Source organism: Gekko japonicus, unplaced genomic scaffold (assembly GCF_001447785.1).
Source record: "Gekko japonicus isolate JY-2015 unplaced genomic scaffold, Gekko_japonicus_V1.1 scaffold2161, whole genome shotgun sequence".
NCBI lineage: Eukaryota > Metazoa > Chordata > Lepidosauria > Squamata > Gekkonidae > Gekko > Gekko japonicus.
The window spans coordinates 24526-50808 of NW_015160897.1; the positions used below are offsets into that span (position 1 = coordinate 24526).

The 26283-nt window shown below is 44.3% G+C and overlaps 1 protein-coding gene across 1 annotated transcript in view; it reads left to right on the plus strand.

Moving 5' to 3' along the window:
- The window catches only part of LOC107120979 (protein broad-minded-like), a gene marked incomplete at its 5' end in the record, with an annotated part of 153841 nt that overhangs the window by 16833 nt on the left and 110725 nt on the right, over positions 1-26283 (plus strand). Inside the window, 5 exons of the mRNA XM_015423776.1 lie at positions 10846-10976; positions 16191-16392; positions 19225-19307; positions 25509-25647; positions 25962-26049. Coding sequence (XP_015279262.1) covers positions 10846-10976; positions 16191-16392; positions 19225-19307; positions 25509-25647; positions 25962-26049 — 643 coding nt within the window. The remainder of the gene's footprint in view (positions 1-10845; positions 10977-16190; positions 16393-19224; positions 19308-25508; positions 25648-25961; positions 26050-26283) is intronic.

Genomic DNA, 26283 nt, shown 5'->3' on the forward strand with positions numbered 1-26283 from the left:
GATCAGCAAGGCCCACGAGTGGCACACTTCTGTGGTCGCAGCCGACCCCTTGCTGCTGGGCGAGGTAAAGTACGTGAAAAAGTGTCGCCTGTTGAAAAGCTCGCCAAAGCCTTCAACTGGTTCAGGGCTTTTGGCTCATGACAACGGCAATTTTGATCTGTCCCAACAACAGGATTTACCTCACAGAGGCAGCCCCTATGCATGCAGAGCTGCTCCAGAGGATATGGAATCTGGCAACGCTGCCACCTCCATAGTCATTGAAATGGAGGCTCCACGAGATGGCTCTGACACAGGTCTATAAGAAGAACAGGACTTTCACTCAGATGGCAGCAGTGTCAGTGGATACCTGGATGGTAATGTAAGATGCCTTGGGGCATTTCAAGTTCCCCCCTGAATTTATTTCAGTCATTCGGCAGACCATGAGGGAGGAGATTAAGAATTTTTCTTGATAGTGGCGTGATACCCAGTGGATGCAAAAAATACCAATTGTCAGGGAGATCGCAGCCTTACTCCTCCTCCTTTCCCTCCCCACCAAGTATTAGAACAGGGTCTGGGAGAGATGGACCTGAGGGGAGAAGGCCCACTAAAGCAGCCCAAAAGGAAGCCTCTGCTTATAGCAGAAAAAGGGAGAGAACTACGATTCTTCCTCTGATGAGACCGTTGACAGGGAAGAGGGAGAATTTATTTCAGATGAACAAAATGAGAAGGACATTGAAATTCCTGAGCAGCCAAATAGATTTTTTAAGACTGAGGATTACCAATACCTTCTGTCTAAAGCCCTCGTGACACTAGAGCTCCAAGAGTCTCCAGCAGCTGAGGAAAAGGACATTGCAGACTAATAAGAAACCTTGATATAAGGGAAATGAGGATCCCCCTCAGTTAGATACCACTGAGAGAGCCTTTCCTTTCCCATAATTCTTTGAAAAGCAATTAAAACCTGAGTGCATATAACTTCTTAAGGAAGCAGTACCCAGGCTTCCTTAAGAAGTTATATGCACTACCGTTGTTTTATAATGATTTTTTGCAGGTTGCTGTTGTGGACACTCCAATTACAGCACCACAGTCTGCTGGTCTAGTAACAGAAGACGATCAAGGCACTATTCGTGACAGTCGGGACAAAAAGGTAGATTTCACATTATGCAGAACACATGAGGCCATGGCTGTGGTGATAAAAGGATCTACAACTGCATTCATAGTATCCAGAATAGCTGTCGTCTAGGCAAGGAAGATACTCCAACTGCTACCAGATGACTCAGGGAAGGATCCATCAGAATTCTCAAGGCAGCCTCCTTTGCAGCAGACATGATGCTACACTTGCTTATATTTTCATCTAGGTCCATGTCTTCAGCTGCAGCTGTGAGAAAGACCCTCTGGCTTAGAACATGGCAAGTGGACTTCCATTCGAAGGCTGTTGTAATGGTGTACCCTTCCAGGGATATAGATTATACGGGGAATGCCTGGATAAAATCCTAGTTGAAACCAGAGACAAAAAGAAGGCGCTGCCAAATACATTGAGACATTCTGATAAACAGCCATATGGAGGTCCTTCCTTTCATATGCAAACTGCCTTACCAAGATTCAAGCAGGACCAGAGAAGACGAAATTGGAACCAATCGAGACCTTTCTTCAGAAGGGGAGGTTTTAACCCCAGATCTTCCGGGCAGCCTGGTGCCAGATCAGAAAAGATCAGTCGGGACGGAAAGCACCCCAAAGCAAGATGTCCCATTGATGCTAGCGAAAGTGAGACTGGTCCATTTCAAGGAAGTCTGGATCTAGTCTCTTTCTCCAAGGAACAAGAAAAATGCCTCAGGACTATTCAGGCAAAGCAGTGCCACCAAACCAGTGCCATCCATGGAGAAGGGATGTGGAGTTTACTCTATTTTCTTTGTGGTGCCAAAGAAGAATGGGGACTGGAGAGCCATCCTGGATTCAAAATTCCTCGTTTGTCAAAATGAAACACTTCAGGATGGAAACACCCCTCTCCATCACAGAATCCCTGTAGCTAGGAAAGTTACTTACATCTGTAGATCTGTAGATCTTAGAGGCATATCTGCACATTCTCATTCTTCCAAGACACAGGAGATATCTCCATTTCTGTATCAGGGAAGACCACTACCAATTCAAGGCGCTCCCGTTTGGGGTGAGAAAGGTACCCAGTTGCTGCTGCAGGGTGTAGGGTGAGAAATTGTAATTTTATTACTATATTTCTACCTCCGGCATGGCCCTGGCCTGACATGGAGCTCCTAGCCGGCCTACCCAGTGAGAGGGCTATTTACCTCCTTGGTCTGGCATGAGGTTCCTGCCGGTGTCGGTGGGGCGGTTGATAGCTTTGCGGTCTCTGCTTCGCCGGTGCGGCAGTCATTTTGGTGCCGAAACTGGGACGGAGATTCCCCTCCGGTGGCGGCTGCGTCTGTTGCGGTAGCAGTGGTGGGCTTGTGGACATCGGTGGGAGAGCCTAGAGAGAGTCCTCCCCTTCCTTGGAACTTCTTCAACCGGCCAACAACCCAGACAGCAATCCAGCGGGCAGCCGCGAGTCCGGGGCGGTGGTGATCGCTGGGCAGCTTTGACTCCAGCGGCCACTGAGAGGCAACAATCACGGCGGTGCCTCTGCGGCTGAGCTGGACCGTGAGAGTGGAGAACCCCAGCTTGATGGGGATTTTCCCATCGGATTATGAGAACTGGACAGACTGGATGGCCGTGGCTGAGGACGAGCAAGGAGCGGAGCTCAGAGCCTGTGGGAGACTGGGGATTGGAGTGCCCCTAGTGGCCTGTTTACAACAACGAACAACAGAGAAGGGTAGCACAATTTTTCCTCCTTCTCCTGCAGATGTGAAAACTGGAGAAGAACCCAGACCACCTGGTTGGCAAGCAGTAACTTCTATCATCATTGTGGTGGATGGCTGCTGGCCTGGGGCTGGAGAGGAATAGCCCTAATTATATTGGAGGACTAATGAATTGTTTAGAGTAATGGAATGTTTTATAAATTTTATAAATTAGGTGCTAATTGGATGTAGTTTAGCTTAATATAAATGAGATAATTAGTTTGTAATGAAAGGGATTGTTGTTCTTATTCGGCTATATTACCACCCTACTAAAACAATTGTAATTACTGTGTAATTGATGGGACTTTTGGTTGCTAGTACTGATAACTAGCCACGAAGATCAAATCGAGCGTGTGCCTGGCTCAGTGAGTGAGGGTCGTTACAAATCGGGAGAGTCCCAGCACCGCCTTGGACGACACTAGGTCTGCTGTCTGGATGGAAGCCGTGTCATTGGCATGGACGCTGAAGTCACCCAGGACTATTAGCCTAGGGTGTTTGTTGCGTTAAGAGCATTAATGTATGGTATTAGTGGTAGGATAGGTGTCACCAGCCCAATTTAATTACTAGACGGGGTGATTTGATTGAAATTAGTAGCAATCTTCATAGGATACTGAATTTTATAGTAGGACGAGTGGGATAATTGGATTCTATCAGCACCAGAAGCAACAGCTTGCTATCAGCGAGTATATAGGTGAAGCATTCCATCAGCCCCGCCAGTGGTCTGAGGCTAATGCGAAGACTGGTTGGTGTGGTGATGTCTGGGCAACAAATTCTGGTGCTCCTGGGGAGGGGAAAGTATAGCAGTGGGTCCAGGCAGAGAGTTAAGGGAAGGGCACGGAGAAACAGAATGGCTTGGCACCCTTCCAGCCTGTGACCCATCCCGAAGGTTGTCGGCAGTGGGGCTGGATGGATAACCCCCCTCCAACATTGGTGCTGTGCAATGCCAGGTCTATAAATAATAAGGCCATGGTCCTTCGGGACTTCCTGCTGGAACAGAAGGTTGACCTGATGTGCATGACTGAGACCTGGGTGCGGGATGGGGAGACTGTAGCTGTCTCCCAGCTTGCCCCTCCTGGGTTCTCAGTCCTTCACCAATCGCAGACTAGGGGGGAGGAGTGGCTATCTTCATTCGGGAGGCCTGCTTCTTCAGGGCGCTCCCGTCATTGGAGATAACGAACATTGACCTGGTGTGGGAGGCCAAGGAGAGTGGGGCAATCTGGCTGGTGTACTGACCACCTAACGCACCGGCCAATAGCCTGCTATCCCTGATGGAGGCCATATCAGGCTGGGTGCTGGAACACCCTAGGCTAATAGTCCTGGGTGACTTCAACGTCCATGCCAATGACACGGCTTCCATCCAGACAGCAGACCTAGTGTCGTCCAAGGCGGTGCTGGGACTCTCCCAATTTGTAATGACCCCCACTCACTGAGCCAGGCACACGCTCGATTTGATCTTCGTGGCTGGGGTAACAGTGGACCGGATTATTGCTTTGGCAGTACTATGGTCAGACCATCATGCCCTGAGGGCCCGTCTGAATGTTCCACTCGGACTCTGTTTAGGCGGCGAGTATATTTTAGCTCGCTCACGGAGCCAAATGGATTCAGTGTGGCTCCAAATGGCCCTGCGGGACCTGATGCCCCATGGCGGCTCGTTGGATGAGCTTGTGGCGGACTGACACGGTTGGCTGTCTGCAGCCATTGACAAGATAGCTCCCCGGCACCCTCTGCGCCCTCACTCTAGGCTTGCCCCCTGGTTTACCCAGGAGCTGCGGCTTATGAAGTGAGAGCTGAGACGGCTAGAGAGACGGTGGCGCCGTGCTCGAGATGAAGCTACAAGAGCATCTTATAGGACATTTATGAGATCCTATGAGATGGCAGTCAAAGCCATTAAGAGCGAGTTCTATGCGGCTACGATTGCATCTGCGAGCTCACGTCCAGCCCAGTTGTTTAGAATGATTCGGTCTATAACAGCTCTGCCACAGGGCAGACCAAATGCTAGGGAATTGGATATTGGCTGCGAGGCATTTGCAAGCTATTTCGCAGATAAAGTCTTGGTGCTCCGCCGCGACCTCACCGCCACAGTTGAAACAGTGAATTAACTTGAGGCCCCTTGCATGCCTTCGATTCCAGCTTTGGACTATTTCAGCCTGCTCAGCTTGAAGGAAGTCGACAGACTGTTCACAGCTGTACACCCAACCACATGCAACCTTGATCCGTGTCCTTCCTGACTTATTAAAACTGGCCATGAAGGGTTTTGAGGTGCCCTAAGGGAGATTATCAACAAGTCCCTCTCTGAGGGGCAGTTCTTGGGGGCACTCAAGGAAGCGATGGTCCGCCCTCCTGAAAAAACCATCCTTGGATCCAGCCGGATTGGCCAACTATCGGCCGGTTTCCAATTTGCCTTATTTGGGCAAATTAATTGAGAGGGCGGTTGCAGGGCTTTCTGGATGACACTTTCATATTAGATCCCTTCCAGTCTGGCTTTCGCTTGGGACTCGGGATGGAGACAGCATTGGTCGCTCTTACTGACGACCTCTGGAGACATCTGGATCGAGGTGGTTTAGCGGTACTGTTGCTGTTGGACCTGTCAGCTGCGTTCGACATGTTGACCATCAGTTACTGACCCACTGCCTCACCGACTTGGGGATACAGGGACCTGCCTTGCAATGGCTTGCTTCCTTTCTCCAGGGTCAGGGACAAAGGGTGGTGCTAGGGGAACAGCAGTCCAGGAGACACTTGCTTGAGTGCAGAGTGCCTCAGGGGGCGGTGCTTTCCTCAATGTTATTTAACATCGACATGCGCCCCCTTGCCCAAATTGCTTGGAGATATGGGCTGGGCTGTCACCAGTATGCTGATGACACCCAGCTCTATCTGATGTTGGGCAGCCAGTCGGACTCCAGACAGGAAGATCTGGACCGGGCATTGCAAGCCGTGGCTGGTTGGCTCAGACTGAGTAGGCTGAAGCTAAATCCGGCAAAGACGGAGGTCCTGTGCCTGAGTCTCAGGGTGTTTTGGGGATGGGGATCCCACTCCTGACCTTCGATGGGGCACCATTAGTGCCAGCGCCGGAGGTTAGGAGTTTGGGAGTACTCCTGGATCCCTCCTTAACAATGGAGGCCCATGTAGCAGCCACTGCTAAGTCGGCCTTTTACCACCTTCAGCTGATTTGGCATTTGGTTCCCTTCCTTGATCGCAATGACCTGGCTGCAGTGATCCATGCGGTGGTCACCTCGAGATTAGACTACTGTAACACTCTCTACATGGGGCTGCCCTTGTTGCAAATCCGGAAGCTGCAGCTAATGCAGAATGCTGCGGTCAGCCTTTTGATGGGTCTCCCTCGATGGGAGCACATCTGGCCTGTGCTAAAAGCACTGCACTGGCTGCCAATAGCATTCTGAATTTGCTTCAAGGTGCTGGTACTTACCCTTAAAGCCCTATATGGCCAGGGTCCGACATGCCTGAGGGGCCACCTTTCCCCATACATACCCCAGAGAGCACAGTGGTTGGGGTCACAACATCCCAGGCCCTAAGGATGCCAGGCTCGCCTCCACTAGGGCCAGGGCCTTTTCAGTGGTGGCTCCTCACTGGTGGAATGAGCTCCTGGAGGAGATCAGGGCCCTGTGGGACCTTTTACAGTTTTGCAGGGCCTGCAAGACGGAGCTCTTCCACCAGGCTTTCAACTAGTAGCCGCCTACCACTACCACCAACCACCACTATTACTAACTTCTGTGGTAAAGGGCTGACCCCAGTTTTGAGATCGAGCCATATCCTCGTGGGAGATCAGAAGATCGATGAGTTGGGAACTTTGTTGTTATATCATATAGCATGCCACCTTGACTTAATGAAGGAATGATTACTGTGAGCACTTTAATTGTATGATTGTTTTTAAAAAGTTTTATGTGGACTTGGTACATTGTATCGACCAATGTAAGCCACCCTAAGCCTGTTCGCGGGGAGGGCGGGATATAAATGCAACAAATAAATAAATAAAGAATACGTAGACAAATCAACTATATAGAGAATTCAGCCTTATAAATTTGTCTGCAGTTAACTTTAAACCACCCAGATCTGTAGGCTTATAAGTTGCTGCTGTCTGCTTATCAGTTCCTAGTGACTGCAAATACAAAAAGACTTTTAAATCACATTTTGGATTCTGAACTCTGAGGTGTAGGGGAATTTTCAAGTCTCTCTGTTAAAATACACTGCCCCATCAATTTCTCTCTGTGTGAACTCCTAACAACAATATGGATCTTAAAACCATTCTAAGGTATTGCTTAAGTATCTATAAAAGTTTATTATGAAATCTATTCAATATTATAGAAATAATCTGTTGGTATCCCTTAGCAATACACAGAAGGGGAGTTACTTTTAAAATAGTTCAGAAGCCATTTTTCTCTTGTGAGAAACGGTGCCTCAGCCTTGATTTGTGACATTTTTAGTAGACAGAGAGAACTTTTTACAATAGAGTATTCATTCATATCTTTTAACACATTCTCTCTTTTAATGCTATCTTTTAACACATTCCTTTATGTCTCACCAGGGGTGGCTTTTAGCTTTGCTTAGCATAGGAAAAAGTTTGGTCTGTTTAAAACAAGGCCTGACTTGGCCCATTAAGAATCCGTTATTAATCAATATTTATAAAAGACTAGGAAAAGGGCCCGTTGTGGAAATAAATACAATGGCCTCTAGAAAGAGGCTCTGGGCGGGTGCCCCGGCCTTGGACACTCAGTGTCAATTTGCTGTGGCGACCTCAGCAGGGTATAATGACACTGAGTCCACCATTTTCTCCAGAGGAACTGATCTCTGCTACCTAAAGAACAGTTGTAATTTTGAGGGATCTCCAGCCCTCACCTGGAGATTGGCAACGATGGTTCCCCAGAAGGGAATAGTTGGTTTGGAGGGTGGAGTCTATGACTTTGTACCTGTCCAAGGTCCCACACCTCCTGAAACCTCACCCTCTCCAGGCTCCATCCCTCACCTCTCCAGGAATTTCCCACCTGGAGTTGGCAACCACTCTCCAGCTTTCCACCTCCCCACACCTGCAGCCTCTCTCGTGCTCTGAAGCCCTGACTGCTACGTCTCATTGGCTGTCATATGGGGGCCACCTCAGCAGCATATAAGGATACAGAGCCCACCATTTTCTCCAGGGGAACTGATCTCTGCCGTCTGGAAAGCAGTTGTAATGATGAGGGATCTCCAGCCCTCACCTGAACATTGGGCACATTTTACCTCAAAACAGAAAACTGTTTAGAATGTTAGAGGCAAAAGTCAGTCAAGTCGCATATGCAAACGACCTCTGTGTTCCGAGGCAAAGGCCAATGAGGCTGCATATGCAAATAACCTTTGTGTTCTCACTGGCTATGGGGGGGGGGCGAGGAACAGCAAAATGTTTAGAATGTTGGAGGCAGGACTCAGGCAAAGCAGCCAGTGGATAGGGAGACCCTCTGAATGACAGATCAGAGAGCGAACTGATTTTGGAGCGTGTGGAATGTTCTAGAGAAGTGCCACCACCATTCAGCTTTTATTTATAAGGGAGATAGGTCAGTGGGCTTGCTCTACAAGATCATGAAAAGGAGCACTTAACCGAATACCACCGAAGGTAAAGATCAGCCTATTGTGCTGGACAAATGGCCAAGGCAAGACTTATTGGATGTTGGAGATTAGACTGATCTTTACATATGCCAGTTTATCAGGATGGGGAATGATGCTGAACAGCAAACCAGTCCAAGGTTGGTGGTCCAAACCAGAAACAAAATTGAATATCAACATTCTAGAGCTGAGGGCAATAGATCCGGCATTAAGGCACTTCCAGCTGCAGATAGCCTATATGCATGCATGCTCAGCATCTAGTCACGCCGGCCACATGACCATGGAGAAGTCTTTGGACAGCACTGGCTCTTCGGCTTGGAAATGGAGATGAGCATCGCATCCCTAGAGTCGGATTCAACTGGCTTTCGAGCAAGGGAAACCTAATGAGGACAGACGATGTGTCAGCGAAAATGTACATAAACTAACAGGGGGATTGAGATCAGCCACCCTACACAAGGAGGCAATAAAGATAATTTCCTGGGCAGAGAAAAATCTGATGTCAATTCAAGCAGAGCACATAAAAGGGACTTCAAACAGCTAAGCAGACTGGCTCAGCAGGCAAGTGATGCAAGGAGAGTGGTCCCTCAAGAGGGAGCTATTCCTACAGATCACCAGGCATTTTGACTTCCTGCCAATATATCTCCTTGCATAACCCAACTCAGCAGATTTTACAGATGGTTCTTCTACCCCAGGACAGAGGCAATGGATGCTCTCACCTCTCTGTGGCTGAAGACCCTGTTATTCACCTTTCCACCTATTCTGAGTGTGCCCAAGGTTCTCAGGAAGATCAAGAAGCAATGAGCAATCATTCTAGTGGCTTAATTCTGGCCACAAAGGCCATGGTTCTTGGCCCTTCAAGAGAGGTCGATAGAACCTCTTTGGAGGTTACCAGTCTCATCAGACATGCTACATCAGGGTCCCATCTGGCATCCACAACCAGATTGGCTGCATTAGACTGCCTGGAGGTTGAGAGGAACAACCTCCTCCACCTAGGGTATGATGCTGACATCACAGAAAGTCTCTTGGGCCTCCAGAACACAATCAACAAAAAGAATTTATAATACATCCTGGAAGGTGTTTATATGTTGGTGCAGGAGAAAAAAAAAATGACCCACCACTTAACTCATTCTTGGCATCCCTGCCATAAGGAATCATAAGAGGGCTTAAAACTTCTACTCTCAAATAACAGAATACAGCACTGGCCATGTAACTGCCTACATAAAGGCACTCACAATTCTTGACATCCACACAGACAGCATTTCCTATGAGGCATGATCCTGAGAGATCCACCACAGGTTCACAGGTTTCCCATGTGGAGGCTACACACAGTTCTTTCAGCACTGACCAAGCTACCATTTGAGCCACTCAGGGAAGTCTCATTGAAATGGCTGAGTGACGACAACGCTGACCCACCCAAAATTTGAGGACACTGCTCTGGGAGGTCCCTTCAAGATGTTCTCCACCTCAGAGGGAGAATGGACCATTGGATACTTACTGTGAAGGGTCCTTCTCCTCCGGGGAAATGAGGACATCTTGTCCCTCCTGGAGTCATTATCAAATAGTTAGCAGGTTTACTTTTTGTCTTAGCTGTAGCACTTACCTGTTTTTTCGCTATGTTGCTGTTCGGCTCTTGTTAGTTTTTTTAAATCTCTTCTAGAGCTGACAGTATAGTTTAACTGCTTTCAGAGTTGCCAAAACTGAAGAGGGTGACTCCCACAGGCTGGAGACAGGAAGTTGAAAAATTGTTTCTGCCTCTCTGATTGGACAGTGGGAATCACCTTTCAAGATGTCTTCCTTTCCTTAGAGGAGAAGGACCCTTCATGTTAAGTACCCAAGGTTCATTTTCATAATCAAGATTTTATTTTAATTTTCAGATACAATTAGATAATTTGCAGTGTTTTAGATAAACTCACTTTTAAAATACATGTGCATTGTGGAGTGGAATAAAGTATATTGTTGAACTGTAATCAAGTTGTAAAAGCTAGTATTAAGAATGAAACTGGGATTTTTGAAAAGCAGCATGGAGGCAATCAATTTAAGGAATGATTCTGAGCAGGAATAGACTTCACATGAGTGAGAAGGAGAAAGGACAGTGATTTGATATTTAGTCTTACACCCTAGTCCTAAATGTATTTTCTTCAACATCAGTCTCACTTTTTTAAAAGTTTTATTTTGTAATTGATGTAGAAAATACCTAAATCCTCTGACAGTAAGCATGTATATTAATCCTGAAAAATACTATTTGATAAATAATATCAGTGTTATTTAGCCAGTGGAACTTTTACAGCTATCCAGGAAACACTTTGAAGCATCCCAGTCATTGACATATTCTGGATTACAATATAAGAATTCCAGATTTTGTCATTTTACACTTCGGTTATACAAAGGCTATACATGAGATCCTGTAACCCACTGATCATTTGACTTCTTTCAGATGCATCTGAATTGCCGGGAAATGACTCTAATACATATAGCTGATATTTTGGCAAGGATTGCTGCTGTAAATGATGGTCTTTCACTTCTTCTCTATGGAGGTGAAAAGCCCTCTGCCACAGACAATAGAAGGTAAGACTTTATCCTCAAATAAATAAAACTTTTATGAAACAGCAAGGTATGCTGATGGTTTGCTATGGCAATAACAAATGTTGTATATGGACGTCATTATTAGATTGCGTGATTGAATAGCTTGAATGCTGTATTGCTTATTGATGGACTAATAGGCTGCAGTGGGACTAAATACAAATTCAAGGCATACACATGAGGATAAACAATCAAGCAATATGTATAAATTGCATAGATACATAATGCAAAAATACAGAGAAACTCACCCCAATCTCAGTAGTAGCACATACAGAAACCAGTTTAATCAATCACAGAGGATCATGGATCCTTATCCCACCATGTGTTGCATCACAATTTATAACCAAGTATCAGGCTGCAGCAACACAGGTCAAGTGGTAAGAGATCTTACTGTACTATTTAAACCAGAAGATCAGGCTGCAGATGCACAGATCAAGCAGTTTAAACCTTGCTCCTTAAATAATCTTAGGGAGGAATATCAGGTTACAATTGCACAGGTCCAGTAATTTGAAATCTTACAGCTAGCCAATATAGGATGTAAAGTCTATACTTTGAGTCATACGAAAAGGATGATATGTTTTTAATCAATAAATGAATTTAGTTTCCTTTTGTAATAAGATTTGTGCAGTGTTTTGCATTTGAAAGGGCTTATTTTGATGGCAGTATAGAATTATAAACTTCATCTCATTCACATCACACCCACAAAGGAAGCATCCAACTTAGTAATTAGTTTGTCAACAAGGGTACTTAGTGATGCTGAGGTATCAGTTTTGAACAAGGGGTTAAATACTCAAAATCTAATCAAGACCACCATTATGGAAGTTTTTGCTTTAAATATAATTTCAGAATCCTTATTTAAGTTTTTCCAGATTTTTTACCCTAGGATACCAGGGTCTGGTCTATCTAAGGGGCCGCCTTTTCCCGCATGTTCCCCCAAGGGGACTATGGTCTGGGAGTCAAAATCTCCTGGTAATCCCAGGCCCCAGGAATATCAAATTTGCTGTTACCAGGGCCAGGGCGTTTTCGGTGGCGGCTCCTACCTGGTGGAACGAGCTCCCGGAGGAGATCTGGGCCCTGTGGGACGTTGCTCAGTTCCGCAGGGCCTGCAAGACGGAGCTCTTCCACCAGGCTTTTGAGTAGGAGCTGCAGCCACCATTATTCCACCATCGTTACCCCTCATTATCGCACCTCGACCATCAATTGTGTGGATATTAAATGGGGTGCGATACGTTCCTGTATGAAGATGGGATGATTGTGTTGCTAGGAGGTATGCTGTTGTCCTGGAATTAATAACTTTTACCAGAACCCCATCTTTCAACTACTGATTCAGTGACACCTAGAGCACCGACACTTTAGTGTTTTGTACTGTATTGTTTTATTCTGTTTTTATCCATTTTAACTTTGGCACTTGTGCCTCTTTGTTAGCCGCCCTGAGCTTTCGGGGAGGGCGGGATATAAATCCAATAAATAAATAAATAAATGCATTGCCTAAAATCCATAAAAAAGGAAGCCCACCCCCGGGACACCCTATTATATCAGGGGTAGGATCTGTTTTTGAACCTATATCGCAGTTTTTGGATCATATTCTGCAGCCCTTGGTAATTCAGGTGAAATCATACATTATGGACACCACACATTTTATCCAACAGGTGGAGAATACACAGTTTTCTGAAGGCTGCTACCTGGTGACCCTTGATGTAAGGGCTTTATATACAAATATACCCCATGGAGAAATAAGAGAGGTTTTTGCAGAAGTGTTAGAGCAACAACATAATATCCCTGTTCCCACATATTTTTGATTGAAATTTTGGATTTAATACTGGAAAATAATTATTTTTGTTCTGAACAAAAATGTTATCTTCAAAAATTTAGTATTGCTATGGGAAATCCATTCTTTTTTTTGGTTTTCTTCTACTTCGTAAATGTAACATAAATTAGAGGCAATTTTGGGAAGAAAAGGGGGGGTATGCCCCTCCCAATTCAATGCCCAGGCCAAACCCCTGCACCAAGAAATCCAAAATAAGGGGAGTGCATTCCTTCCATGACGTCAACTCCCACTACAAAGAGATTTCTGAGAAACATGACCCCTAAGGGGGTAAAAAAGGGGCAAAATGTGTTCCCCCAATTGTTTTCCATGTGCCTGGCAGGCTGCTGCCTCCCCCCCCCTCCGCGATTGGTCAAGTGTGAAGCTCAGAGTTCTGAGGTAAAACCTCCCTGTTTGCACCCTACCTCCCTCGGATTGCTCAGCTGTGGATGTTAATGTTCTGAGGTAAAAACACAGTTAAAAGAGACTGCAGACAGTTGAGTACAGTTACAGAAATCAGCGATTCAAGACTCCTGAATAGACATTTTTCAGAAAAGCCAGCATGGCAATTGAGTTAATGAATGTTCATGGGGAGATAGTAAAGGACCTTTATAGGAGCCATTTTGATGCGTGCCTCCCTCATGAACCTGAAGAAATGTCCACCATATCACCACTCCCTTACACCAACTCCTCCTTATATCTCTTATCTATTACTGCCCCCAAGAAAGCTTCTGACAAACATTGAGCCAGATACACCAATGCTACAAGGAGGAGGCAACTTAGGAATGTGGCAAAGACATTTGCACATAGTACTCATGCGGGGCACTGAGCAGTGTAGGCCAAGTACCAGCAAGATCACCCTGAGGTCCTCAGAACAACACATTCTCCATATGAGCAAAACAATCCAGGAGCACAAGTAGAAAGGCCATCACTTTCGTGAAAGGTGGCGGGAGTTGACAACAGATGACTGCTTCTTAAATGGACTGTTCTATGTTGCCTGCTCCAGAGTGAGCTCACCAAGCAGCCTGGTGATCCTAGCACCTGAGGGCAGAACCACCAATGTGGTTTACAGAGAGGTCCTTTGGTGGTGGTGGGGGAAAGCACATACGTCTCACTTCATTTTTTACACTACAATCTTCTCCATTAGAATTCCTATAACAAATGTTACATTTCAAACTTCACATCATCAGTATTGTAACTGGATTTACGGAACTTAAATACCATAGCGAAGCATGGGTATCAGGCTAGTTAGAAATAAATAGTCAGTGATGTTAGTTCAGATATGAAGTGTTCAGCATGATTCACCCTTGTTAGGATGGGCAGCCACATTCTGCACTAAATGAAGCTGCCCAGATGTCTTTTAGGGCTGTTTGCCTGTTAACCCAGAGGCTCTGCCTTACTCTAAGGTAGCCCTAACAGCAGGGGCACTCCACTTCTAACCTGAACCAGAAACCCACAAAGTCAGGCCAAAGGAAGACACTCTTGGCCTGAACCACAGAGCTAGCCAAAACCTCTGGAAAAGGGTTTCATTTTCAGGTTTCACAAGGCAGCCCTCCAAGCAATCTCCAGCCTTTCTTCTCCACCCAGCAAAGTTATGCATATGAAAAAATGCTGAGTTCCATCAGTTGCAGATCTGCATTTCCACTAAGCTATTCAGTTGCCATCTGGTACACAGCCATTCTGTCTCCACCTCTGCACTCAGTCCCTTTTGTGACTCTTATAAAAAAGGTAAAGGTTTCCCTTGCTCGAAAGCCAGTCAAACCCGACTCTAGGGTTGCGGTGCTCATCTCCGTTTCCAAGCCAAAGAGCCAGCTCTGTCCGAAGAAGTTTCTGTGGTCATGTGGCTGGCATGACTAAACGCCAAGGCGCACATAATGCTGTTACCTTCCCACCGAAGCGGTACCTATTTATCTACATGCAATTTCTTGCTTTCGAACTGCTAGGTTGGCAGGAGCTGGAACCAGAGACGGGAGCTCACTCCGTCATGCGGCACTCGGGTCTCTTATACCTATGTGAAAAATCCTTTGTCTCAATACCTGTCCTTCCTGCCCCCTCCCACAGGATAACTAGATAACTAATAAAACATTCAAATTATTAACAATCCTTCCTGGCATCTATCAGGGACCCAATTCCCACCTTTTGTCTAAATCTGGCAACCTAGTCAACTTGCCCTGGCAGAACCATCATCACCGCTATTCAGCCATCTCCAGTAATCCCATCAACACTATTGTGAATCCAGACTCTGCCCCTCTGAAACCTCATTGGACACACCTAGGTCTTGCCCCTTCTGGCGTCACACCCCGGGACTCCTAACTGCTGGTCCAGGTAATCTTTTGTCATTACCTGGGACTAGCCCCTCAAGGCTTCCCATTGGTTCACATTGTATTCCAGTGTCTAGATCCATCAAGGCACATGACCTCATATTTTGTGCCTCTGCCCTGATCCCAACTGGCCTGACATGGTGAAGATTATTTGAGAGACATAGATTAAATTTTATACATCAGATTCTGTGTCCTTGGTTGGAATTCTCCAGGTCCTATTGGAGAAAAAAGAAAAGTCCCTTTGACTTCCATCATATTTTCTAAACATTCCTCTTTCATACTGTATTTCCCTAAGGGTATCTTTTATCACTCTGTAACCTCAGGAAATCTTTGATTTTTGAACAATGTCTTCTATGAGAACAGCCCCTTTTTAGTATACACCATACCCATCTAAAGCCATATTTTCATTATGTGTACAGTAGACCTTGTGTGCTTGTCATACTACAGATTCAGCCTCTTGTGAGGTAAGACCTTTCTGATAGCACACTAGAAACATCTACTTTAAGCTGAGACAAGAAAGGCAGATCAGAAGGTAATAGATTTTTAAGGTCAGATATAACTATGTGACAAAAAGATACAGTTCCAGATCCAGACTCCTACAAATGTAAAAGCAAAAATTAGTGGTCTGTATGCCCTTACCTATTAAGCAAGGTTTTCGAGCAAGGGAACTTTTACCTTTACCTTTACTACTGAATGATATCCAGTGCTGTGCTGTAAAAAGTCATATGTGTGTGCATGTTCATATTCCTGGTGTGTTAAATATTCCTGGTGTGTTAAAAACACCACCCTGTGGGCAAGGCTGCCTTGTAAATTGTAAACTGATTTTACCAGTTACATGTTTTGTTAAATGAAACAAGCTATTGAATGGGGGAAAACTGGTTTATTTTGATCAATTTATTCCTAAAGTCATGGGAAGATGCTGCAGGCATTAAGTCATTTTCCTAAACAAGTTTCAGACATCTTGTATAAACAGGATACATTTACCATTACAATGACTAGCTGAAAATGTTTCCTCTTATAGCAGTTTTGCTGAGTCAATAAACTATTCTTAATTTTTTTTTTGCATTTTTGTAGCCAGAGGGGTGCACATACAATAGTTCAATTTACAAAGAAGCTTCTGGATGAAGATATTTCAGTCTTGTCTGGGTCTGAGATGTTGCCAGTCCTCAAAGGTGCTTTCATCTTTGTGTGCCATCAGATGTATAGTACCTGTGAAGGTTTAGAGGTGCTGCTGCCTTATCGTTTGCATGAATCTATAGTAGAGGCTTGGAAAAAGGTAAGCATATCCTTATGCCTAAACATATAAATATACAAAAATGTATGTTTATTCCTGATTGGCATTTTGAATTGTGAAATAGTCAGAGGTCATTTCGGGGGAGAACGCGGGGGAACGCAGTTCCCCTGGGTGAGGTACGGGGGGCGGGGCACATGACGAAGCCCCGCCCCCTGCTTCCAGCCGCCCCGCTTCCAGCCCTCATTCAGCCAGGAGGAGGCAGGAGAAGAGGGAGGGTAAGTTGCTTCCTCCCCGCCTCTCCCCACCCCTGCCTGCCTGGGGCCAGGGAGGGCCTTCGCGGGGCTTCCTTGCACTCCTGCTGGCCTTGCAGGTCCACTGCTGGGCCCCTCATGGGGCTCGGCAGTGGAGCTGCAAGGCTGGCGGCGGCGGCCGGGACCATTGGCGGCGGGGTGTGTGGCCTTATGACACACTTCCGGTGATGTCAGGGGGTGTGGCCTTATGACACACTTCCGGTGATGTCAGGGGGTGTGGCATATGCTAATGAGTTATGCTAATGAGTTCCCCTAGCTCTTTTTCTATGAAATGACCCCTGGAAATAGTAATCTTTTATACAGTGGAGGTGATACCTTAAAACGTACACTAATGTTTTTAACACAAGGCTGACTGTCTCCCTGTTTTAAGTAAAAGTTATAGATGTCCTTTCTTCTGCATGTATATATTATAAGGAATATAAGAGGAGCCCTGCTGTATCTAATCCAGCATCCTGTCTCATACAGTGGCCAACCAGTTCCTCTGGATGGCCAACAGCAGGGCATAGAGGCTGAGGCCTTCCTCTGATGTTGCCTCCTGGCTCTGGGGTTCAGAGGATTATTGCCTCTGAACATGGAAGTTCCTCTCAGTCTCCATGGCTAGTAGCCATTGATAGAGTTATTCTCCATGAATCTATGTCATCCCTTTTAAAGCTGTTTATTCCTGTGACCATCACTACGTCCTCTGGCAGCGAATTCCACATTTTAATCACTCTCTGCGTAAAGTACTATTTCCTTTTGTCTGTCCTGAACCTACTGCCCATCAGTTTCATTGGATCCCCTCGAGTTCTAGTATTTTGGGAGAGAGAGGAAAAAATTATCTTTATCAACTCTCTCCACCCCATGCATAATTTTATAAACCTCTTTCATATCCCCCCCTTAATCGTCTCTTTTCTAAACTGAAAAGCCCCAGACTCTTCAGCCTTTCCTCATAGGGAAGGTGCTCCAACCCCTAATCATCGTGGTTGCCCTCCTCTGTGCTTTTCCCAGCTCTTTAATGTCCCTTTTGAAATAGAGTGACCAGAACTGAACACAGTATTCCAAATAAGGCTGCACCATTGAACCCGGATAAGACAAAGGTTCTGTGGCTGGGGGAGCCACAGTTGGGTTGCCAACTTCCGACTCTTGATGGTGTACTCCTATCACCAGCACCAACTGTCAAGAGTCTGGGCATGACTTTGGATGCCACCCTCTCCATGGAGGCCCAGGTCACAAAGGTTGCCAAGCTGGGGTTCCTCCAACTGCGCCAGGTTAGGCAACTGGCTCCCTACCTGCCTCACCCTGACCTAGCCACGGTAATCCATGCAATGGTCACCTCCAGGGTAGACTACTGTAAATTGCTGTACATGAGCCTTGTGCCTGACCCAGAAGCTCCAACTGATCCAGAAAGTATCTGTGTGGGTCCTCATTGGGACCCCTCGAATAGCACATATCCAACCTGTTCTGTTTTGACCTTAAGGCCCTTAGTGGTCAGGAACCCACATACCTTCAGAACTGCCTCTCTCAGTATGTCCCCAGAAGAGCATTACACTCCAAGAATAAGAACCTCCTGGTGGTCCCCGGCCTGAGAGAGATCCGGCTGTCCTCAGCTACAGCCAGGGCTTTTTCAGCCCTGGCTCTGCCTGGTGCAACTCTCTGCCTGAGAATATCTGTGCCCTGTGGGATTTACTACCTTTCCGCAGGGTATGTAAGGCAGAGATGTTCTGCCAGGCCTTTGGTTGAGGACAGTGATGGGACAGTGTGAAATCTGGCACTCTCGTACCCCCCACCCTCGGCAACCCCTCCCCCTAGGCAACCCCTCCCCCTCCCTCTGGGGAATTTTTTTTTCACTATCTTGGGAAGTGCATTGTTTTAGTTGTTGATATGTTATAGGTATTTTAAATTGGATTTTAACTTGTACAATGTATTGCATTTATTTTGCCCTGAGCCCTGCTTGCAGGGAAGGGCAGCCAAGGAATCTAATTAAATACAGGTCCATAATAATATCAACTGTTTTATGTTGAATCCCTTTCCTAATAATCCCTAACATAGAGTTTGCCTTTTTCACTGCTGCAACACACTGGGTTTACACTTTCATTGAGTTATCCACTACAAGCCTAAGATTTTTCTCTCTCTCAGTCTCAGCAAGTTCAGACCCCAGTAGCCTATACTTTGGGATTTTTTTGTCCCAATGTGCATCACCTTTGATTAGCCTTGTGTTCCAACAGTATGAGCAAGTTCATCCTTGCAAACTGTAGAACAGTATATACTGGTGTGAATTTGCTAATATAAAGTGTAAGAAGCCTGAAACTTGCATGATTTTGTAAGTAGATGTTTAATTAAGATTAATTTACATAAAACATCCAGAGGTGCATTTGGATTTTACTGTTTAAAATGGCTGTTGGGCCTAAATTGCATCCGGAACTTTCAGAGAATAGTAATTTTTACTTTTGCAATACCTGTAAAAGGGATCATATTTTTGATGACATACTTAAATACCAGAAGCATACAACGTTTTTAGAGGTCAGATACTAATGTTTTGGTAGTCTAATTTTTTTCAGTTTTTATTTACTTTTATGTTTTACAGACTAGTTTACTTTCAGAGAGAATTCCTACTCCTGTAGCTGGGACAGACTGTATTTCATCAGTAAGTCCAGAATCACAGAGTTTGTAAGTACTGTTTTATATTCAGGCTTGTAAATTCACATATGTAGAGTTAGAAGATATTTTAAATCTCAAAATTTTCTCTGATAAAAGTGTCTTGGTTGTTATTAGTTAAGTGGAGTATTTCAAGGGCTTATTACTGACCTTTTCTCTGAAGTCTTTGACATAACCCCTTATACTTCTTCCATACTGAAATGAATCCTGTGTATGTGTGCCTAGAATCAATGCATATTCTTTCCTTGCTTATCTGTATCCTCTTCTCTTTGCTCCTTGGAGATCTGGCATCATAAGCTGTTCTGGACAAGGGCCTATATTTGTACTCTGTAAACCACCATACACATGGATGGTGCTGTGTAAATAGATGTTTTTAATGGGTTGATCAAAGGATTCGTGCTTTTTCTTTTCAGACACCTGGCTAGGCCTTCTGTGTTGGTACCTGGAATAATTCTCCCATGATGTGTCATTAAAATGAATAATCTATATATTCCATTTAATTTTTGTGTACTGTCACTACTCTGTTTAAGACATTTTGGAAAAAATAATATGGCCACAAAATTCCACAAAAGAAAAAGTAGTATTTTTGAAATAGGTGTAGGAGCCAAGGGGGGCTCTTTCAGGGTAACAGCACTTATACTAGGAAAGTGGCACTTTGATTGGCAGTGGGGGAATATTTTTGCGGATTTGTTCCTCCTACTGCGTTGCCAACGTGCTGTTTGTGATGGTCCCTTGATCCCAGGGAGCAAAATTTCAGGAGTGGGTCCCAGTGGGCTGCACTATGAGGTACAAAATGTGATAAGACAGTTTTGTTCTCTGTACTGTGGATCCAAGTGATGGTTTAATAAGCTGTGATCTATATAAGGTACATTTTGAGTGTTTTGATTAAAATGTAATGGAGACATATATTACCGTATTTTTCGCTCCATAAGACGCACTTTTTCTCCAAAAAAAAGTGTGGGGGGAAGTGTGTGCGTCTTATGGAGCGAATACTGTGCCCCCCCCCCGCCGCCAGTGTTCCCTGTAAGCTGAGCTAGCTCACAGCTTTTTAGCCTCCGGCACACACCTTTTTGTCTAGGCTCAGGAAGGAGGGCTCCAGAGCAAACTGATCTATGCAGCAGCCAAATCGCTAGCTCACAACTTTAATGCCAGCAGCTCACAAAGGAGAATTTTTGCTCCATGGCAAAAGTTAGAGTGAGTTTTGCAAGCGTCCCCCTCCCCTCCCCTCCATCCCCCTCCCCTCCCTCCACGGCTTTCCAAGAAAGTCTCGGCTTCCTTCTGGGGCCAACCGGGTTGTTCTACCATCGGGATAATTGGAGGGGGAGGGAGTGATTGAAAGCCCGACCTGCCGGCTTTTATTCTTTTAAAAAACCACCCACATCCCCACGCTGTGCTGCAACCAAGCCTGAAGCGAGGCTGCAACCAAGCCTGAAGGCAGCCAGATAGGCAGCCCCACCGGGTCCAATCGGAGCTTCGGCTTTCTCCAGCCATCCAATCCTTTGCCTCAGGAGGCGGCGACACCAGCGAGGTTCGGCTGTGAGCAGCACTCATCTCCACACCAGATCTAGTGCGAGGCAGTGAGTGAGATGTGCTTTCCCTCTGAAATACAGGTCCCTGATGAAAAGTTCTGAAGCTTTGCTTTGTGTTGTTTTGGTTCATCTTGTTAAATGGTATTGTGTAGTTTTTGTTTAGGAATCTTGCTTTGCACCAATCTTTTTTTCTTCTTCTCAGCAGTAAAGGAGCTTTTTACTCACCTTTCCACTTCCTCTCCTTTTCTCTGTCTTTCTCTTGGTATTCAAAGTTTTCAGAATTATGGCAGTGTTTCTTTCATCTGGTTCCTGACCAGTTGCTGTAATGGATCAGTGAACCTATAGTGCGTTTTCAGGCCAAACTCTAGTGGAAGATTAATGTGGGTTCAGGCTACTGGGTTTTCTTCAACAAATGTCTGTGAGTCTAAAGGAAAATCCCTTTGCTATTGGTTCCTTGGAAGTACTTCCACTGTGTGCTAACAATTTCAAGACTGTTGCTCCATGTGTAGATCCCCCCCAAAGTGTTATTTTCAAAACTACATTTAAGAAGTGTTTATTGTTCCAGTTTGCTCCTAAGGGTATTAAAATACTAATACTGAACATATCCAAATAAAGATTTTTATTGTACTGCAAAGCTTATATCTGTCACAGTACACCTCAGTATTTCCAAAGATCCTTGTTCAGGATCCTTGTTCCTGTTTTGTTCAGGAACTGGAATGTCAGGGCCAGGAGTGTTCAGGAACTGGAATGACAGCCCCAGGGTTCAGAACATTTTTTCCCGTTTTCCTCCTCTAAAAACTAGGTGTGTCTTATGGTCAGGTGCGTCTTATGGAGCGAAAAATATGGTATATATTAACCTTTCATATGTCTGCTAGGCCATGTAACTTCTTACCAATTTTCATACCTGTTACATATTAATTGACTTTTATGGCACATTAACAGCTGACAATAAAAACTTTGAATTCACAAAAGCATGTGAGCATACTTTCCCCAAGAGGTAGATCAGTCGCTATTTTGAAGCTGGCTCCTCCTAAAGAATGGGGTTCAGCAGAATACGCAGATCAGTTTCTTTGTCAGTACTGAATGTTAAGTAAGTAAAATGTGCCTTCAAGTCACAACCGATTCATAGCAATACCATGAAGCTCTATTTCATGGGGTTTTCAAGGTAAGAGATGAAGAGCGGAGGTTTTGCCATGTCTTTCCTCTGCATACCAGCCCCAGTTTTCCTTGATGTTTTCTCATCCAAGTACTGATCCTTCTTAACTTCCAAGGTCTGATAAGAATGGGTTATTAGGGCTACTATATAGAATGGTAACACTGGTTATGATAATAGACTTATACCTCTTCATAATAGTGAGGTAGGACACTATTTCTTCATTTGAATTTTTCTATCTTGTTGAATGCAGATGTTTTCTCCTAGTTTGTTCTCTTGTTGCTGTAGTGTTATATTTCCTTTATCAGGCAGTGAACTAGACTTTGAAGCATTTATCTTTGCTAAGTAGGAGAGTGAAAGTGTTCAGTAGACTTTATTGGCTAGCCAGAATAAATCATGCAGTATTACAGTAACATATTTGTTTGATTTTTAAAATGATTAGTATTGTATTTACTATCCACATTTTTATCATAATATTTTACAATGCTCATTGTTGCTTTCTATGCTGCATTTCCATGAATAAGTACTCTATGTCTCATAGCTAAAACTGAACATACAGTATTATTATCTGTGCTGACTTAGAAGTAAATTACTTTGAACTCCTAGATCTTTCTGAGTAAAAATGTCCAGCATCAGGCTATAAGTATGGCAAACATAAATCTAATAAATGGGCATTATCCGGTGATCGATCAATCAATCAATCAATCAATCAATCAATCAATCAATCAATCATTGTATTTCTACAGTCCTTAGACCAGTCATACAAAAAGAAGTACACCTTTACAATATTCCAAGATTTTAAGATATATCAGTGACACATTAAAAGCAAATTAAAATTTAATCTAATATCAAACAACTATATCTAACTAGCTACCTTAGAGTTTCCGTGATCTGAGTATCACCATACAGAAACTGGCTACTTGGTGGGTAATTTTGAGGTTTCTATCAGATAGAAGAAACTCGAGTCTAACTTTTTCGGAAAGACCCAGAATTTGTTCAGTCAGCAGAGTGATTTTATTATGCGCCACCTTATAATACGGACATCTAAAAATCATGTGCTCTGTAGTCTCAACCTCCCTTAATGGGCAGGTACAAAGCCTTTCTGAGAAAGGAGTATTCTTGTATTTTCCTTCAAGTACAGCAGAAGGGAGGGCAGAGCACCTCGCCAGAGTGAAGGCTCTTCTAAACCCTGTTACTTAAAGAGATGTTAAATAGTTGGCTGGAACCACAGTATTTTTGATAATTGCCCTCATCTTAATGTTTTGTATGCTGGAAAGGTCAGTTTGGCGTTCTATATCCTCAATTCTCTGCTTAACTAATATTTTTGCTTGGTCTGTTTCAAAAGATAAGAGCACCTGGGGGGGGGAATTAAGATTGCTGGGGAAAAGATCAACAACCTCAGATATGCAGACGATACCACAGGGAGTAAACCTTGTGGGTTGAGATACCCCTTTAGCCAGGTATGTATTGATAGAATACAGACCCAGGCTCCAACTTTTAAACAGCCTGTCTCCAGTCTTACCCTGGCATTTGACACACATCTAGGAACCTGTAAGATAGTTCTTAGGAACTTAGACTGAACTCTTTCTAGAGGTACAAAATAGGAACTGGGTGGCCCCATAAATGAGCCTTATAACAGTTGGGCTAGCGTCTTGGCTTTATATAATTTAAGGGCTGTGGGAACATATAACCCCCCTTGAGAGTAATGGAATTTTGCAATACTGTTTGCAGATCTTTCTCCTTGGTCTGCAGCATACTTACTATGTTGAAGCCTAGAACCCATGGCCTGCAGGACTACCCCAAGATATTTAAAGTTATTAACTTGCTCGATGCAATGGCCATTAATTGACCAGACCACATTTTCAGTCTACGCCCGAAAGCAACTATCTTGGTTTTCTGGTAGTTGATTGTAAGAGACTCTGTTTCACAGTATGAGGAGAGCTTCCCAAGAGCCCTCCTCAATCCTACAGGGGTTCTGGAGAGTAGCACTGTGTCATCAGCATATAATAACACTGGTACTGTCCTATTGGCAAGTCTAGGGGGATGGAGTTCTGGAGTGTTAAGCCAGCTAGATAGATAGTTTATGTAAAAAATAAACAGTGGCAAGCAGCCTTGCCTGACACCTCTGAAGATCTGAATGGGTTCAGTAAGATGTCCTTGTCTGCTGCATCTTACTCTCAGATAAGTTTGTTCATGTAATGCCCATATAAGATATAGGAGTCTTCTATCAATAGATGAATCTGATAATTTGACCCAAAGTCGCATTCTGGATACGGAATCAAATGCAGATTTGAAATAAACAAAGGCTGTGTAAAGTGAAGTTATTCCCTTAGATGAGTATTTCTCAATAAGGTGTTGGATAATTAAGCATGGATCTATTGTAGATCTCCCTGGCCTAAAGCCCGCCTGTTCTGCTGCTAAAATGTTTTCTTGTTCAAACCAGTCCAAAAGTTTATCCAAGAGATGCCTAGCATATATCTTACTTATGATATTCAGCAGACTGATTGGTCTGTAATTTGATGGCTCCTTCCTGTTACCGTTTTTAGACCCAGTGATTGAATTCTTGAATGCAACTAGGGCTTTCCTGTTGCTAATGATAAACTACTTCATGTGTATGAATCATTGACATCCTTAGCAAAAGTTGCCTACACCTGACACTTAGATTTTGCTGCTTTGTTGTAGTTAGCTATGTGCTTTTCCAAGTTCCATTCTTAGGGTTGCCAGGTCCCCTTGTTGCTCTGGTGGGGCGATTTGGGAATGTTATGGGTGTGGGGGGGGGATGTTCCCAAACCTGCCCCAAGAGCAACCACCTGCCCAGCCACCCACCCCTTTCTCCTGCTAGATTTAAAGGGCCCTCCAGCTGGTCAGCGGGCCATGTGGTCCCCACTAATTAGCTGGAGCCATTTAAACTGGACAGGAGGAGAGGGAGAAGTGTGGTCATGCAGGTGGTCGCTCTTGGGGGAGGGGCTTCTGCCATAAGTGGGAGAACCCCCACCTGGACCTAGGGACTGGCAACTCTATCCTTTCTAGTTCTAATATTTGTTGGCATTATTCAAGAACTCTGCTGCTATAACTTTTCTTTTATGTGGGAAGGCACATTGTTTTGAAGAGTCAGCTTCACTTTCTTTATATCAGTTTGAAAGCATGGGTAACCTGTGGCCTCTGTGTTTGACAAAAGTGTGCCTAAGCAGAGTTAACAGCCTATCATGTTAGATCCAGGAAAAGAACTCTAGACCTTCCGTGCAAACAGCTCCAGTGTAGGTAAAGCATCCATAGACCATACAGATGCTTTTCTAAATGAATTAATTGCAGACAGATGGTAGATTGGGTGGTGTAGGCAATGCTGAATAGAAAACATTTTCATAACAGAGATCGTATACTGGTAGAGCACCATATGTCTTTTGTATTGCAAAACAGCCATTTGTGAAAAAGTAATGGCTTTTAACAGTTCATTTGGTGAATGAAGAAGAGTTTAGTTTACTTGGGAGGGTGTGTTTATTTACTTCACTTTTTTACTGTTGTGTTTTTCAGTGCTGTATTGGAAGAGACTTTATTAGATGACTTGCTAAATTTTGCTGCCACACCAAAAGGGCTTTTGCTGCTACAAAGCACAGGAGCAATCACTGAGTGTGTGACCTTCATGTTCAGCAGATTTACAAAAAACCTCCAGGTACATATAAACATTTTAAAGAACCATTAGAATATAATCTCCTGAAATGTTGGCTCCCCCCAATTTGCTTTGCCTGAACAATTTTAATTGCCTATACTGTAATCTGTCTCTGCTGGAGTTATACGATATCATCAGAATCCTAGTTAGGATCTAATGATACATTTGATTACAGAATTAATTGTTTGTTTTGATAACAAATTGCAGTATATATGAAGACTAACAGGTTTATTTTCTTTTGTAAGCCATGTTCCTACTGCAGCAGTTATGTGTTTGTGACCTTTAAACTTAATGGGGGTTATATTTATTTTTTCCAGGTCAGTGGATGTGAAAAGTTTGGCTATGGAGTAATTGTTTCACAAGTGGCAGCAACTGCATCAGGAGCCATAGCTCTACAGAATTCTGGTAATTTTGTCTTTTTGAGTTTGTCTTACTATAAGTGATCAATATGTGAACAAACCTTAGTAACAATCTGTCTCTGTGATAGATTTCCCCTGCTACTTTTCATTGTGTGCTTTGTTCCTTTCTTTGGTCATGTGCCGTTCTTTGTGCATGTGCCGCATATATAGTTTTTTAATAAGGGGAAAAAGAGACATGAGGTAGCTTTCAAAGCAGTTTCTCAGGGTGCATGAGTGTGAT